This window comes from Castor canadensis, chromosome 2 (assembly GCF_047511655.1).
Source record: "Castor canadensis chromosome 2, mCasCan1.hap1v2, whole genome shotgun sequence".
NCBI classification, from domain to species: Eukaryota; Metazoa; Chordata; class Mammalia; order Rodentia; family Castoridae; genus Castor; species Castor canadensis.
In genome coordinates this window covers 82,637,589-82,654,791 of record NC_133387.1, presented here as the reverse complement: position 1 = coordinate 82,654,791, position 17,203 = coordinate 82,637,589, and the positions used below count along the sequence as shown (strand labels likewise).

General features: G+C 34.1%; 1 protein-coding gene across 2 annotated transcripts in view; it reads left to right on the top strand.

Annotated features, from left to right (window-relative positions):
* The window catches only part of Hycc1 (hyccin PI4KA lipid kinase complex subunit 1), a 70,463-nt gene extending 59,180 nt beyond the window's left edge, over positions 1–11,283 (top strand). Inside the window, exons 11-12 of one of the 2 annotated variants that reach the window (XM_020186417.2) lie at positions 5,359–5,654; positions 6,435–6,572. In XM_020186417.2, coding sequence (XP_020042006.1) covers positions 5,359–5,627 — 269 coding nt within the window. In that variant the 3' untranslated portion in view covers positions 5,628–5,654; positions 6,435–6,572. Of the gene's footprint in view, positions 1–5,358; positions 5,655–6,434 lie in introns of both variants that reach the window. The other variant, XM_020186416.2, reaches the window with a different exon arrangement.
* The last annotated feature ends 5,920 nt before the right edge of the window (positions 11,284–17,203 follow it).

Genomic DNA, 17,203 nt, shown 5'->3' with positions numbered 1-17,203 from the left:
TTTGTTTTATTTAAATACAGTGTAACAACATGATAGTAAACTGGGTAGGGGAGGTATCCACTTATCATTCCAGTACTAAAAGAGCTTTCATTTTATTTTTTCATATGTGTATGTATTTTTCATAATTTTATTCTACTTAAATTTTTTTTTTTTGCATTTTGCTTTTGTTTAATTAGCATAGTCAAATAATTACCCAAGTTCCCCGGTAAATCTGGTTATTTTAGTAACTACATAATATGACATTGAGTTGATATTCTGTTATTAATTAACCATATCCTTAATATATTAAGTGATTAGTTTCTAACTTTTTGCTATTACCAATAACACTGTAAGGAACAATCTAATAAATACAACCTTTTTCTCTCATTAGATAGAATTAATTATACTCATTAAAGAGTATGAATTGTGTAAGTGTTTTACATCTATATTATAAATTGTATTATAAATATAAGGGGATGTATATGACTTTCTTTGGAATTTCCTCTTTTTCACAATTAGTGTAAAAAAATGTATGATTCAGACATTGTAGTTTTTTTTTTTTTTTAAAGCTTTTCAGCTTAGCTGGGCACTAGTGGCTCACACCTGTAATCCTAACTATTTGGGGGGCTGAGATCAGAACTGTGGTTCGAGGCCGGTCTGGGCAAATGCTTTGCAAGACCTCATCTCCAAAATAACTAGAGCAAAATGGACTGGAGGTGTGGCTCAAGTGGTAGTATGCCTGCTTTGCAATTCTTAAGCCCTGAGTTCAAACCCCAGTCCCACCAAAGCCAAACAAAAACGCTTCAGCTTATTTTATTATTTTCACAAATAAGTGTGTAAGAGCCTCTTGTCCTTTAGACTCATAAAGTAGTTTGAGTACAAAGATGTATACATTTCTTTGAATAGATCAATTTTTCTTTAATAAAATGTCACCTTTAGAATAGCCACAAAACAAAAAAGAGCAAAAGATAGGGTCCTTTAATGAATGGCATATGGAATATATATTTCAGATTGTAAAATTACATTTGAGAGAATTCACAAGTTTTCTTGATCAATTTTAATGATATTTACAATTTGCTTCACTTTTTATTTTCTCAAAGTCAAGAAATTTTTAGAGACAACCAATTTGAAAATGTCTATTAAAAGTATTCTTAGCCAAGCATGGTGGTGCACACCTATAATACCAACTATTTGGGAGGCTGAGGCAGAAGAATGGTGAGCTTAATGTCAGCCTCCAAGCGAGTTTGGGCAAAACTGCAAGACCTTTTCTCCAAACAAACAAACAAAAACAAATGTTCTTTAATTCTGTTCATTTCCACACATGGAAAGAAATTTGCCTATTTGTGCACATAGAGGTTATACAAATAAAATATTCCCTGAGAAATTTTTCTTTGGATCTTTTTTGAGCTTTTCAAATTACGTGAAGTCAAATGTTAAGTATTGTCTTTTTATGGGTGTGTATTACTCATGACTCCTTTTGCATAGATTTTTAAGTTCTGAGGAAAACAAATTCTGTTTTTCTTTATTAGCATATAATAGTGCAGGGTGATATATTGTGATATTTACATATGTGCTTATATAGCTTAGATTTATCCCCTCCATTGTTTTTCCTCTTTCCCCTCTTGCCCTTAGAACAATTTCAACACGTTTCATTTTCTATTTTCATATATTAATGCAAAATACACCTACCATATTCACATTCACCTCACTCCCACTGGTACCCATACCCAGAAAAGACCTGTTTTCCCCTTCTGATCTTCTTTTTTTAAAAGTATATATTGATAGTTCAAGGGGGTTTCACCTTGGTAATTCAGGCCTGTATGTATATATCGTACTTTAATCAAATGAATGCCCCATTACTTACTATTTCTCTGTCATCATGCCCCTTCTCTAATATTCAACAGTTTACAGTGTATTATGTTACAGTGTATTTGTATGTAGGTGAGTTGTTTCAATATTTTTCATTCTCTAACATTTTCCCTATCCTAACCTCCCATCATTCCCTCAGACCCACTAATACAGTCTTGTTCTCACTATATATATATATAAAATGTACAAATTCTATTGTTAATGCATTTATATTCCCTTAAAACATCTTCTATATGCTTTTCTTACAGAAAGGATTAATTGCCTTAGCTATGAGTTTTAAGATAACATAATAAAAAAGAATGAGATTTTTTAAAAAGAATCTTTTTGATGTCACTTTAGCATTTTACTAAATCTGCGTTTCGAGATAGCTACTTCACTTTTCTAACACAAAGAGCCTTCGTTCTTTTTTACTAGCATAAGCTGTATATTACTTGACTGGACAAAGGGAAAAAATAGCATGTTCCCAGCTTTCCTTTCTCATGTTTCCTACATGTTTTTTCACTATTTGATAATAATTTCATCTCATAATGGAAGATTCATTAAACAAATATTTATTAGATGCCTACTATATAAAAGCTACTTTTCCAGGTATTAGGTATGCAGCAGTGACCAGACAAAAATCTCCGCCCTCATGGAAATTATATCGAATAAACAAAATAAATAAATGATTGTAGGTTAAAGAGTGATAAGTGCTAAAAAGAAGAAACAAAATATGGAAGAAGGTATACCAAATATTGGGGGTTTGAAACTTTGATGGGTTGATCAGGCAAGCCTTCACTGAGAAAAAGACCTGAGGAAAGCTGAGAAAAGACCTGGAGGAAGTAAGGGGAGGTGCCCTTCAGCTACCAGGGGAAAGTATGCCATGCCTGGAGGACAGCCAGGAGACAGTGTGGGGAGAGACTTGAGTAGGAAAATCATGTGACAAATGTTTGTTCGGGTTACATAATTACTTTACTCTGTAACTTTCCTGAGAATTATGTTTCTATTCTTTCTTGCTCTGGACAGAATTACATACATTTCTTTTTTTATCAGTTTAATAAGCAGTTTACAATTTTTCCATTGTTACCATTTATGAGTGATAGCATATGTCAGTTAATTAGTAAAAGATTTGTTCTTGTGGGAAAACACATGATCTCATTTTTCTACATGCCGTTTAATTTCATGATTTAAAAAATTAGTATCATTTCTTATTAGGCTGCAGATCTTTATGACTATCCAGATACACGTGATTTGTAATTTCATTGCCTAGTCGTGCTTTATGTAATATTCGTCACTGTAGTTTCTTTTGCATATTTCCACCAGTGACTTTCATTGGCTTCTTAAAAAAAATAAAGCCAAATAAAAAAAAATAAGCTAACCTTGGGAGTTAGAACTTTGTGGGATTTTTTTTCTAGAATTTATATGCTCTGGCTCTTTGTTCAGCCAAAGTAAATTATTTGCTTTCTGTGAAATGACCAGGAATCTAAGCAAATAAATTAAACCTAATTGGGAGATGAAGGATATTTAACTGAAATTGATACTAATGAATTGAGGAGTTAGAATTTATAATATTTTGAAATGGGATTCAACGGTCTACTTCAGAGGTTCACTAACATTGTTTTGATGCCACCAGCAAGCATATTGAGTAATATATGTAAACACTCTCAAAAAAAACACTACTGCCATTTGGTATTCTCTATCTAGATTTCCTATGTGTATCTTTTAAATTTTTACTAAATCTGAATATTTGTTTGCTTTTTTGCGTCTCGATAATCTCCACCATCTTTGATTTTCTTTTTGGACTGAAGGTCCCTTTAATACTCTTTTGTGAAATGGCTTCTACAATATAAATGGGCAAGTCTTGGCTGTCACCCAACAGTGCTATGGTGATTTTACTCTCAGTTACAGTGACCTCTGGCATGTACCTCTATAAGAATTTATTTGCCCTCACTCTGAACACAGCTGTTAGCAATTGGGAATAGGCTTGGTTGAAAACTTTAGTCTCGTTAAGCTTTTATTAGAGAGCACCCCAAAGGCAGCAGTGTACTATAACCACATCAACATCCTTCTACCTGTCTATGAACTAAAAACTTCATTTACAGGACCTTTAGTCAAACATGCATGAAACACTACGTTAAGGTGAAATAATGGTACCAGCACATTGACTCACCAGTAAAGGGCAAAGGACTTTGAGGAGAGGACCTCCTGAAGTTCATACTGATGCTGGATATGGAGTGTTCAAAGTTTTCAAAATGTAAAAGAATCAGAAGAGAGCAGTGGTTTCCAAACTTCACTGCACATTAGTCACCTGGGAATTTTCAAAGTCCTAATACCCAGGTCATATATCATACTAACTGTGAATCAGAATGCCAGGGAGTGGGGCCAGGAACTGATAGTTATAGGTGATTTCACCGTGCCACAAGGATAGACCACCCCAGGAATATGTGACTCTGGCCTTCATTCTTTTACTGCCTGATACTCTTTCTCAGGCTTTAGCACCATTAGTGAAGAGTTTGACAATCCTATCACTAAAAAACACTTGACAAAAAGGTAATGGCCCTTAAGCAGATTTGTGACCAACATTTTCTAAAGAATATATACTGTATTATGTTGTTTTGAACTTAATGTTTCACTGTTGGTTCATTCTAGATATATTTGTTATTTTTTCCCCATTTACTACAGATATTTACTTGACAGCTTTTAAATAAAACCATGCCTTTGTAATTTAAGACACAGAATAAATTCATGTCTACAGGTATTAACTAGTTAGAAATTTTGTTTATTTGCTACAATTATAATGGCTCTTTTTGGAATAAAGGACTGACAGCCAGTTTGTTTTTTCAAATCCATTTTTGTTTTACTCCAGTGTAGTAATGAACTTTTATAAGATGGCTTAAATTTACAGAATCAGTATTAGTCTGAAGAAATCAACTACTTAATTCTATCATAGCTACATTCATGTTTACTATTATGTAAGACAATGAGTGTGTGAGATACTTTACCTGTGGCATTACCTACCATGATATTATAAGTGAATAAGTAGTTTTCTAAATATCATGGTTGATTAAATTGGTCTCAATGTAGTTTAATAAATAAATGGAGTTTTAAGTGTACAAAGGGGAATTTCTAAGTGGCTTGGTCCCTAATGTTTCCTATACAACCTTGACTATTTGCCTAAGGCTTGACATAAGTTCAGGTAGTCACAGTATTATCCTAAAAACAATAAAATTCTATTTTCATTTATAAAAACATGTTTCAGATTCCATGTAAAATATGTGTAGAAAAATTTCAGAACATGAACTGATGCTTTGTGAATTTTTCTATCATTTAAAATTAAAGACCATGGCTCTGCTGTCTCTAGTGTTGTTAGAGTATTGTAAATTGTGGAAATATCTGCAATGTATATAGTTGGCTTAATTCATAACATTCAGTTGTCCAGTTTGTGTTTTGAGGTCTTTTGTTTTTCTTGTTTTGCATTTTTATTTTGTTTTGTTTTCAGCCATCATTTTGTCTTATCATCTTCAATTCTAGAGCAACCTGACAACAATAATGATACTACTGAATTGGGCATCCTTGTCCTTCCTGAGATTAGTGTCACAAATGTGTCCGGAGAGAGAACCGGGAATGGGGAAAAAGGCAGAACACTAGGAGAGATTGATGCTCAGCATATGCAGGGTGTGCAGGAAACAGCCACAGATCCTAGAACTGAGAGCAAAGGCTTGCCAGAGATCAGGAGGCAAAAATCTGTAAGAAAAATGATGGAGGATGGAGTAAACTCACCTGGCAGAGTGCAGTTTTAGCAGAGCACTTTATAACTGCACTGCAAGGTATCTCAAGGCAAAGGGCCACTGATGCATGTTAAGCAACAGTTACACAGTCACAAAATTTTGCATGTCATCTAATAATCAAAATGCATGAGTTATGCATCACAACTTCTCAATTACTCTTAATGCTCTTTGGAATGGTCACACCTATGTTGTCTCTGAGTAAATTATTGTAGAAACTGAGGCAGAAAATTGCTTCCAAAGAAATTTTCTGCTTATGTTTTGGTATCTAAAATTATTTTTTTCATTGTTGTATTTTTATCTTTGATATGAAGGATTGTGTATATAGAATTTTAACAGGTTTTGAGCTTGTGATATTTATAGTGTAGATCTTTTCTTAATTTTGTAAAATAATCTGTAATGAAGAATGCAACATCCTAAAAAACATTTTGAAATTAAGTTCCTTGGTAAGAATTTTGATTTTGTATTACTTTGCTACTTGGGAACGTTTACCCCTAGTTTTAATGTATAGCAAATTTTCTAATTATTTCTGATCTTTTGCATGCATAATAGGAAAACTTTCTCTAAAACACAGTGGGTTATGGTTTATGGCATGCATTTTGTTTAATATGCTATTAGTTACTGTCATTTAATTACAATGAACTATTTTTGACATTTTATAAATGCTTTGATTTATCCTTTGATTTTGTTCTATAATCTGTTGCTTTATGAAATTATGCTAAAGTTTAATTGACTTAAATTCAATTGATTTGGTATTAATCTTTTTTGAAGAATTGCTTAAGATAATGAATGTTAATTAATCTTTGTCATTTCTTTATTTAGGAAATACAGAATTAACAGGTCAAGAAGAACTGATGGAGATATCTGAAGTTGACGAGGGATTTTATTCCAGGGCTGCGTCTAGTACCAGCCAGTCGGGTTTATCAAACAGTAGTCACAATTGTAGTAACAAGACAAGTGTAGGAAAGAACCAGAGACGGTCAGGAGGAAACAAAACTGGAGGAAAAGAAAAAGAGACTACAGGGGAATGTTGCAAAGATCACTTTGCTCGAAAACAAACTCAGAGAGCCCAAAGTGAGAATCTTGAGCTTCTCTCTTTGAAGAGACTAACTTTAACCACCAGCCAGTCCCTACCTAAGCCCAGTAGCCATGGGTTGGCTAAGACTGCGGCGACTGTGTTTAGTAAATCCTTTGAGCAAGTCAGTGGTGTCACAGTCCCACATAACCCACCATCTGCCATAGGTTGTGGGACTGGGACAGATGCCAATAGGTTTTCTGCTTGTAGTCTTCAAGAAGAAAAGCTTATTTATGTTTCAGAAAGGACTGAACTTCCAATGAAGTATCAAGCAGGCCAGCAGAGACCTCCTAGCATTAGCATTACTCTGTCCACAGATTAATTTGCAACCTGTTTTCTCCTATAGCCAATGAATCTAGAAATATGACTGCTTCTTTATGAAAGTGCTCCTGGTCTTTCTTGCCTGCTTCTGACAGGAGCCCTGATATCTTAAATTCTGAAGGCTCCCTTGACTTTATGAGGGAATAATGTCTAGTTTGCAGTCAGTTAAATATGGTTGTTGTTATTTCTTGATTGTTACCCATCCCCCTTGGTTTGGTTTTTTTTTTTTTAAGAGGGAGGGGGATGGTATTGGGGTTTAACTTCAGGGCTTCATGCTTGCAAAGCAGGTGCTTTACTGCTTGAGCCTCACCTCCAGCCCTGGTTTGAGTCTTTTTTTCTTTCTTTCTTATTCATTACTGTTGCCCTAGTGTGACAATAAATTTTGGCAGGTTGTCTGATTAAGTTGGTTATATCTCATGTGAGATAGTCAGTTTGTTTTTAATAGCTCCTATTTTGGTAGCTGTGTGTTTGCCATTGGAAGTTAAAACAAGTCTCCACATCAGGAAACTGTGTCATAAAGGATGGGGCAGAGGAGCAAGTGCAGGAATTCCACAGTTGGCCTTTCTGGAAGCTACCCTGAAAAACAGGCATGTGAAAAAAAAGACGAGTATGAAAAGTGCCTGATAAAAATGTTTGTAACCAGATCATCTTTAAGCTTCAAACGGTTTTTTCAAAGCACTGGAAAATACCTGATAATTCAGTACCTAAAATATTGTATGATTCCAGGAGATGGGTAGGTACATTTCTCTTGGTCTCTTTGGAACATTTTTATATAAAAATCAGGTTGCTGGTAGATGATGTTGTTTTGAAGTGTTTGATCTGGATTCAGCAGATGAAAATCCCTTTTGATTCCTAAGGTATATTAGGCCATAAAACTGATTTGACTTTGGAAATCCTAGTTAGTTTGGATTTCTGTAACTCATACAATACTGAAGATTTCCTGAAAATCACTGTAAATCTTATAACACAGCTCTCAAGATAACAGAATCAACTCTATAATATTGAATTGTTTGTCTGTACATGAAGGAAATTAGATAAATTTTCATCTATAAAATATCATGAAAGAAAATTAAAATAGTGAAATATGGACTAAGGGACATTGTATATTAACTAATTTAGGGTTGTTTATGTTTGTGTTCTTAACATTTAACATAATAAAAAATGAAATGTATTTGTTAGTGAACAGGTCTATTATAAGAGTTCTTGTAGAAAAAACAATTCAGTTACCCCCAACCAAAATTGTAATAATAATAGTAATAATAATAAAGGTGATAAAGCAGAACCTAATCAAATTTGTGTGTAGCTCTGGGAGCTATGTGACCCCTAGATGGAAGTAAAGTTTTGTCATTTCAGTTAAAGTTGAGGTTCCTTGTAAAGCAAATATACTTAATAATTGGGAATGGAAGAGAGAAAGCAAGGCTAAGGATAAGCGTAGTTGCTGGAGAGGAAGCTGTCCACTTCTTGGGCTTTGTGTACTTTTAGTACACAATGATTTCCTTATTCATAGTCCTTAGTTATGGTCACAAGGGGAACACATGATACTGTTTTCCTCTTAAACCTGCACATGCACAGCTCAAACATATGAAAAATGTTTATGTGTTGAAGAATGCTCTGAATAAGGTTTTGACCATAACTGCTTTACTGACCAGTTTAAACCCAGTTCTTCAAAAAGCTTGAACTAGTTTTCATTCATTAGACCTAAATACAGTGTGATTTTTTTAACATAAATGAATTTGATATTTTTAGTTCCAATAATAGAATGGAATAAGATCTATTGGCATAAGTTGTGAAAAAAAGCTATAAGGCAATCAGACAGTGAAAGCTGATATTGTATTAGTTTAATGGTAATCCTATGAACAATTTTCAGTATTGTAAAGTGTCACTGTGAATTCTCAATTGCCTTTTTGTAATTCCTTAATAAAGAATTTCCCCTATGTATAGTTACTAACAGTATTGATTTTATTAGGAACTAATTTAAAAGATAGGTATTTTAAGCAAGTAGAGTAAGTTTGAAGAAATATTAGCTAGCACAAATGAAAGATCAGATTTCAATGTTTTACCACTGTAATGAAACCCCATTTTGGTATTATTCTAGCCATTTGGTACTCATGTGGTCCAAGGACCTTGTATGACTGGTGTCACCTGGTATCTTGTTAAAAATGCAGAATTTCAGAGCCAACCTATTGAATCATTTTAACAAGATCCTCAAGTGATTTTTATGCACATTAGTATTTGAGAAGAGAGTATCAGAGTGAAAATGAATTGCTTGTCTAATATGTAAGATTTTCAGTGGTCTCATAGCCCTAGATCAAATATATTAGATACTAGATTACTATAATCTTCATCGTTTTTGACAGCTAATTAACTTTTTAGTAACAGTGATGCATGACTTCTTAGGTCTCTAATTCTAAATTCCTTGCAGTCCTCATTTATTTTTTAAATAAAAAGTAACATTTTGTATTTTTCTTGCTAATCTTAAATGAAATCAGTGGTAGATACCTGCAAGTTAAGTACGAAAGATTACCCCTTTCATACTTAAGTTTTTACACAATTCACAGCCTATGTATATTCTTTCTTTAAAAAAAAAAAACAAAAAACACCTGAAGGCTTATTCAGTGGAGTGATTCTGAATTTTTGCTTCAATGACTTGCATCAATTGATTTTTCTGGAGCATGGAGTTATGTTAATAAGATTCTTTTATATTAACTTTGGCAATATTTCAAATAAAGATTATATATTAGAAATTTTTATAACAGTTATAAAATTGAATAACATTAGCTATACAAAATCATTATTATCCTGACTGCTCTTTTTCTACTCACCTTTCAAATTTGAAAGATAGGTGACTTTGTAGGTCACTTTCCTGTAAAGATGCTATGGTGACAGACCTCCTTTGTATCCACAATAATACCATTTATAAAGAAAAAGATTTCACATATAACTGGGGTCTTTCACTGCATAGTTCAGAGGATCTATGCCATAGAGCTATAATTTAAACCTCTAGGAATTCTTGAAATCACCTTTTACTCTTGAAACCCAGCTGCCTGGGTGTTCTCATGAAGCTGGACCCAGCACTAGTTTCCTGAAATCCAAGTAGGGAGAGATGAAGATTTTTCAAGGGAGTATCCCAGGGTACTCAAAGCAAGTAGTGTCTTCCTTTCTCTCCCTGAAGCCACAGGAAAGCACCCTCAGGTCCCCTGCATACCACCAGAACTTTTTAAGGTAAACTTGTAGAGCAGAAATTCTTGTCTTTAAATGATAGCTAAAATTTGTTTTGAAAAAGCAATAGTTATTGCCCTTTCAGTTGTGAAGCAACTGTTCAGCAAGTATTACTTGTTTTTCAAAAGTTGAATCAAAAGGAAATTTATAAACCAAAATAGATGAAAATAATTCCACTTTTAAGGGATTTTGCCTATTTTGGAAGAATATAACTAAAGTATTTAAGCTGTTAAGTTATAAAAGAAAAATGTGCTCTGAGACATTATTTTAAACTAGTATTTAAAGCAATTTAATGTTTGAGTCTATAGGCACAGTAAATCTATATTAAAGGAAAGTACATCAAGGAAATATATGTTAAATAATATAACTGAAAAATAATTAAAACATTTTAAAAAGACAAATAATTTGATGGGTACCTGAATTAATCATTGTAGACAGATTAATGTAAAATAGAGTCTTCCCAATCTTTTAATAAAAAGTTAAAACTCTCTAGTCCTTTGATTAGCATGATTTTATATGTTTAGATTAGTTGCTTAGTGAAATTATACTGAACACTTTTGAGTGATTCAGATTTATGTTTAATATTGTTAAATTTGTCATCAGAGAGTATGGATATGTTGTTTTCTGTACTTTGTAACTTGTGCATATCTAAAAAGACTAGCAGTGAACATTTTGAAGATTTTTTTATAGTAGAGATTTAGAGTTCCTGTGTCTGAATTTGAGGTTCTTTACTAGATTCAAGATCCTATTTCATGTACTGTTGTTTCCTCTCATATGGAGCTTCTTATGTACCTCTTTACTTCTCTGATCATATAGTGATACTAATCATCTCGTAGTAAAAATACTTGTTTCTAATTGTATTCCTAGAGTTTACATTCCTAAAGAATAAACATGACTTTGGATATTTTTATGTGCCCCCACCTTTTTAAGGCTATGGAAATAAACTGGAGTTTAGTTTTTTGAAGTTTTGTACATTTGTGTAAATGTTCTCCATATGTAATACTTTATACATCAAATGTTTCCTCTTGTTTTCTTGAAATAAAAACTGAAAAAATATTTTTCCAGATCATTTCATTCATTAAAAAATTGTTATAAAAATTTGCAAACGTCATGATGTGAAGGAAGAAAGAAAAGAGGAAGACTTAGGTGAGTTGAACCATTGAAAACTGTTGAGGGTGAGTAAGCACAGGACAATGACATCTCATTCGCGGCTGTGTGCTTTACGTGGCCTAGGGATGAGGAGTGAGAAGTTCATAAGTGTCCACCCAAAGAAGAAGAGGAGTTCCAGGGCCACACAATAATAGCAATGGCTATTATTCATCCTACCAGAAGCACAGGCAAGTTTAGATAACATTTCTTTGCCTTTTAACTTTAATAGGAGTTTATCTCTTGAGTACAGAGATTGTATGTCCCTAATAGCTAGCATTGGACTTTGTGCATGATGGGTATTTACAAATTTAATGAATGAAAGGGAAAGAATCAAGGATAAGTTCTCCAATGTATTATTTTACAATAAAATTTTAGAATTTCATTTATTGGATCTATGAAATCTCAATGGCATTACATGAATTGCATTGTTTTATATACTTAGAAATAAGATCCTGTTAGAAACTTGAAAAAAGTTCTGGTGTATAGTTGATTATATATTTGAATAACTCAATCTAAGGAACTGCATTATTTAGGAAATGTTTTTCTGAACTACTCTCAGAAGAACTTGTAGAGAACCAGAGCCAGAAGCAGATTTCGTGGACAGTATGTTAGCCCTGTGAAGTATGTACTTTTCTAGTGACTTCAGTAATCCTGACAAATACTTGACTTACCTAATAGAATCTGACTTTGTTAATATTAATAATTAATAAATTATTTTATAATTTATAAAGAAGGACTATATATAATTTTAGTCGTTTGGTAATTTCACTTGCATTGTTATTGTGGTGGTAGTAATGGCTAATGTTTGTAACTAAAATTCTGATTTCATTTAGTACTCAAAACAATCTTATAAAATGAGTAGAATCCCCATTTTACAGATGAGGAAACTGAAGCTCTCAAAAGGGTAGGTAACTTGCCCAAAGTGCTGGCTGGCAAAGCCAAACCTTGAACTCTTATAACTCTCACTTTTCTTTTATATCACCTAGTAAACAAAGGTAGTAAATAAGAACTACCAAGTGGACATATATTTGAAGTTCATTCATCCCAGCTTTCTTGTAGGGTTCAGTTTTAAAGTAAAATAAAATCAAAGTTTTCTAAAACCAAGCCATTATCTATTTTGTAGAATTTGAGACAATTAATTTATGTTTCATTGAATGTTGGATATTCTGATATTAAAAATATAGTAAAATTAAAATATGTTTTTTAAACCTGTCAGATTGATTAAGTTTAAAAAGATCAATACTAGTATTGGCATTGGTATGGAGAAAATCGTTAACTCTGAGACAATTGGTGGGACTGTAAATCCATACAAATGAATCGGTGGGCAGTTCATCAGGATCTATCAAGCTCTATCAAACTTTAAAGTGCACCACAGAATTTCTGACCTAGCAATTCTACTCTGTTCCACTCTGTTCTGCATAGAATTTAGCCCCAATGTGTAAGCATAAACATGTAAGGTTTCATTCATTCATTGTAGTACTGCTTATAACAGCAAGAAAAAAGTCAGCAATCTAAATGTGCATTAATAGAGGAATGGATAAATTCATATATATTATGAATATGATGTAACTGAAAAGGAATGAAAGTCTACATATGTATATGTATATAATATCCCTCTTTCATTCTAATTGTGTAGAGTAGTTAATGGATAGTATAAATGTGTAATACACACGTGTGTTTGTTGGTATGGAAGAAGGAGAGTATTATTTCTCAAAGTGTGGCATAAAGACAGTCTACATTAGGAAATAACTGGTGCTTTTTAAAATGGATGTATGCCTTCACCTTTTGCTAATCCTGGTGAATCAAAGTCATTGTGAGTGAACTTGGAAACCTGTATTTCTAGCAATTTCCTCAGTTTGATATTTATGCAAACTCAAAAGTTTGGGCTAGTAGCTTACCTCATTGAATTGCTTATTTGGTAGTGGATTGTAGTTACAAAGGACTTCTTGAAAAGATTGTGTGTTTAAATTAGGCTTCCCAAAGGTAAAGCCAGTTAACATTAACAGTATCAACATAGACTTGGCATCACATGCAAAAATGATTCTACTGTGCAAGAGTACACATCAATTAAAACGGTTATTGTTGAACTTCTTAAAACATCATCAGAATACCTGTTAACAACACTACACTATATAATAGTACGTACAGTAAGATATGCTTAGCTGAGTCTAAGAACTGGGAAGTAGGATATCTGTAGGACTTTGGGGTCTGTGTTTAAAATGATTGAAGGCACATCTGTGATGACAGAGACTAACTGGGCTTGGCAAAATCAATAGTTTAGGATTGGTGGCCATAACAAGTGAGGACCTTACAAAATTTCTTCATAAATCAACTGTTGTTTGAGAAGTAAACTGTTAGTCTAGGTAGCAGATTATTGTTTCCAACCTGTTTTATGCAGACAAAAAATGAGATTATCTCAGTGTAGTAGCACAGGAGGAGCAATAGTTCAAGGCCAGTCTGGCCTGCCTAGCACGACCCTGTTTTAAAAAGAAATTAGAGATTGTTCTCATTTTTTGTTTGTTTTGTTTTGCTTAACTTAGTTTACAATCTTATCTTTCCTGGGCACAGGTTATCTGGAATAGACAGCAAAGTTGCACTGGCATAGGTGGTCTTATCTAAACTAAGCTGACACTGGTGGATTCAGTTCTCTTTATCTCCTCTATGCAAAGATTATAAGTCAATTTTATATGTACAGCTTGTTGATGTGTCTTTAGTGATGTCTTAGGATTCTCCTGATGATCTCAAACATTTCTTCTGAAGCTTCTTGACCCATACAGCACTTGGTTGACATTTGCTAACTTTTCTAATCCTTGTTATGTTGTATTGTAATTGTCTTTTCACGTCTGTCTCACTCACTAGCCCAGAGCCCTGTGAGAGTTTAGTGTAATACATGATAGTGAGAAAAGACTTGTTTTACTGGGAGACCGTGTTGCTTCTCCTCCATTCAAGAGAAGTCTGTGAAATTCCTCTGTTTTTCTAGTGTACATCTCCAGGGAAATGAAGATGAAGGCTTAAAACTTTTAAGTGTACCTGCATAAAAATTTTTGGAGAAGTAAATTATGATACATCATGTTTCTTTTTACTTAGAGCAATGAATGGAATGAAGTTTTTCTGGGCTAGTGTTTGACATTTACTTTTTAGTATTTTCTACCATAACAATCTCTCCTGTATATCTGTGCTACATATGAGTAATAACTAGACTCATTAGCCAACAAAGTAGGCAAGATGTGAATTCTCACTTGCCCTTGCTTGCTTCCTTTTTGTAGAAACTACAAGATTATTCAGTGGTTATATCCTAAGTCCACTATTCTCTAATAAGGGCCTATAGTGCACTTAGCTGAAAACTTGTACGTGTCTGTTTAAACACATTTCTATCTACCTCTGTCTTGCCTACAGTGCTGCATGATTTTCTACTAACATTTTTTCTCTCATTTTCTCTTAATGTGAAACACCCACTGAAACAATGTGTCACCACTTTATCTTCTATTTAAATTTTATTCTAGTTCAGAATCTTACTTCAATATTAATTTCTCTACTTAAGCCTTTTGATTTATTCATATCAACTAAATTGAATTTGATGAGGTAAAATATGTTTGAAAGAAGAAGAAAACAAGTCAGAAAGTAAACACCTGCAAAAGGAAATAATATACTTTTCAGTTTACTGAAGAGGAAAAAACAACCTATTATATAAGCAGTGCTACACAGAGTGCTGATACTAGCAAGGAGTAGACTGTACTATTACAACTCCATCAAAGATGGTTCTGGATGACAGTGAGGAAAGGAATTCTTTCCAGTGGAAATAAATCTGAGCAGTGTTTCTTGTATACTTTATATGGAAGGGGAGATATCCCAAAGTACAGCTCTATACCATTTATACCTACCTATCTAGGTGGTTGGGGACATAGATTATAGGATAGATTATAGGATTATAGGATGAAGATAAAATTTGGGAGCCAAAAGTAAATGGGCTGAGATTGTAAGAATAAGTGTTTCCCACATAAATACTAAGCAAAGTCTCCGTTGTGGGACTGAGGATGTCAATAGAGATCTTTGGTATCTCATGCTTGTTCAATCTGCTTATGAACAAAGTGTCTATACTGGAAGGATCAGAGCTATACACAGACTGCAGAAAGATGGGCCTCTTTTCATCAAGGTTACTCTGATTACTGCCAATGCTAGCAGCCAAATGTTCAGCAATAGTGACCAACCCAAAGATATCACACCCTAGGGTGACTAGACAGTTACTTAGTGGCAGATTGATTTTTATGAAATCTCTTCTCTCCTGAGAGGCAGCTATTTGTCCTATGGACTAGATCCTTACTCTGAATCGGATTTAGGTTTTCCTGCCCTGTGTGCCATGCTTCTGTGTACAACACTAAATATCCTATTCACCATCTTAAGTTCCCTCAAAATATTGCTTCTAAAGACCTTTTAAAGTGTAAGAAGTAAGGTAGCAGACAAGGTGATTGATACCAAATGAATATTCCATTGGCAATTAGACAATCTGAATAAAACCTTTTTTTTCCCTTTTATCGTTTATTATGATTTCTTTTTCATACTGGGGATTGAATTTAGGGCCTTGCACTTTCCAGGCAAGTGCTCTACCACTTCTCTATATCCCCAGTCCTAAACAAAAGCTTTTTAAAAGCATGAAAATCTAAAAAGGCAAGCTCAGCCTGGGCACAACTTCCTGGGGAAATTGACTGATTCTAGAAGTACTTAAAGGAATAATCCATGCTTTTTACTGCTACAGGAGACTAGGAGTATAAAAATTGAACACTAGTACCTGCTGCGTCATGGGAGAGGGCTGTGAAAACTCCTATACTTTTGGATAGGACCTTAAAAACCTCCACTACAGAAGTAAAAATGGATTGGAAATACAACCCTTCCATAGACACATATGCAGGGAATTCAGTGCAGCCTTAAATCATCCCAACTTCTGAAATTGTATTAGAGTAATCCCCTAGCAGCCTGATAATCAACACTCCATGGAGTGGGTAAGACATCCCATCATCTCAAGCCTCAAGCTCTACAGTTCCTCAAATACAGTGTTCAGCAGAGAAGAAAAAAAAATAACCCGAGACTTCTGCAGTAGAGCCACACCCAGTGAGAACATTGGATAAAATTGCCTAAAACCTCTGTTTAGAGTATTGGATGCATGCAACATTGGATAAAATTGCCTAAAATCTCTGTTTAGAGTATTGCCAACAGTACTCCCAGAGCCAAAATCTCAGAAATGTGCAAGAAAGAGCAAACATACCAGGCTATCCTCAGCTTTGCTTGCAAGGATGGGCTTTAGCTTGTGTCTGGGAACTTTGATTATGGGAATGTAACCACCACTCCCGAAGTAATGTGGTGGTTTACTTGGTGCAAACTGCTTATACAAACAACATGGCTTAATGCTCAATGTGTTCTTTCTTTTGGGGAGACTGGAATTATGATACATGCTGAGCAGAGGGTGCCTCTACAACCAGCTCCTGATACAAACTTTGGGCAGTAAGTCTCTTAATGAATGTACCTAGCAGACAAAATTTTGCACATGCCACAATTCAATACTGGAGGAATTAAGCACATCCTGTTGTGATTACACAGGGAAAGGATTATTGAAAGTTTATGCCGGGTTGCCTACAGATTTTACCCCATGCACATTTTCCCCTTTGCTGATTTTGCTTTGTGTTGTTTTGCTGTAATAAATCATATCCATTAACACAACTGTATGCTGAGTCCTGTGAATCCTTCTGCTGAATTCCTGATCCTGAGGTAGGGTAGTGGTGTAGTCTTATGGCCTCCCAATAAAGATGGTAACCAGAAAAAAAAGCGGACATTC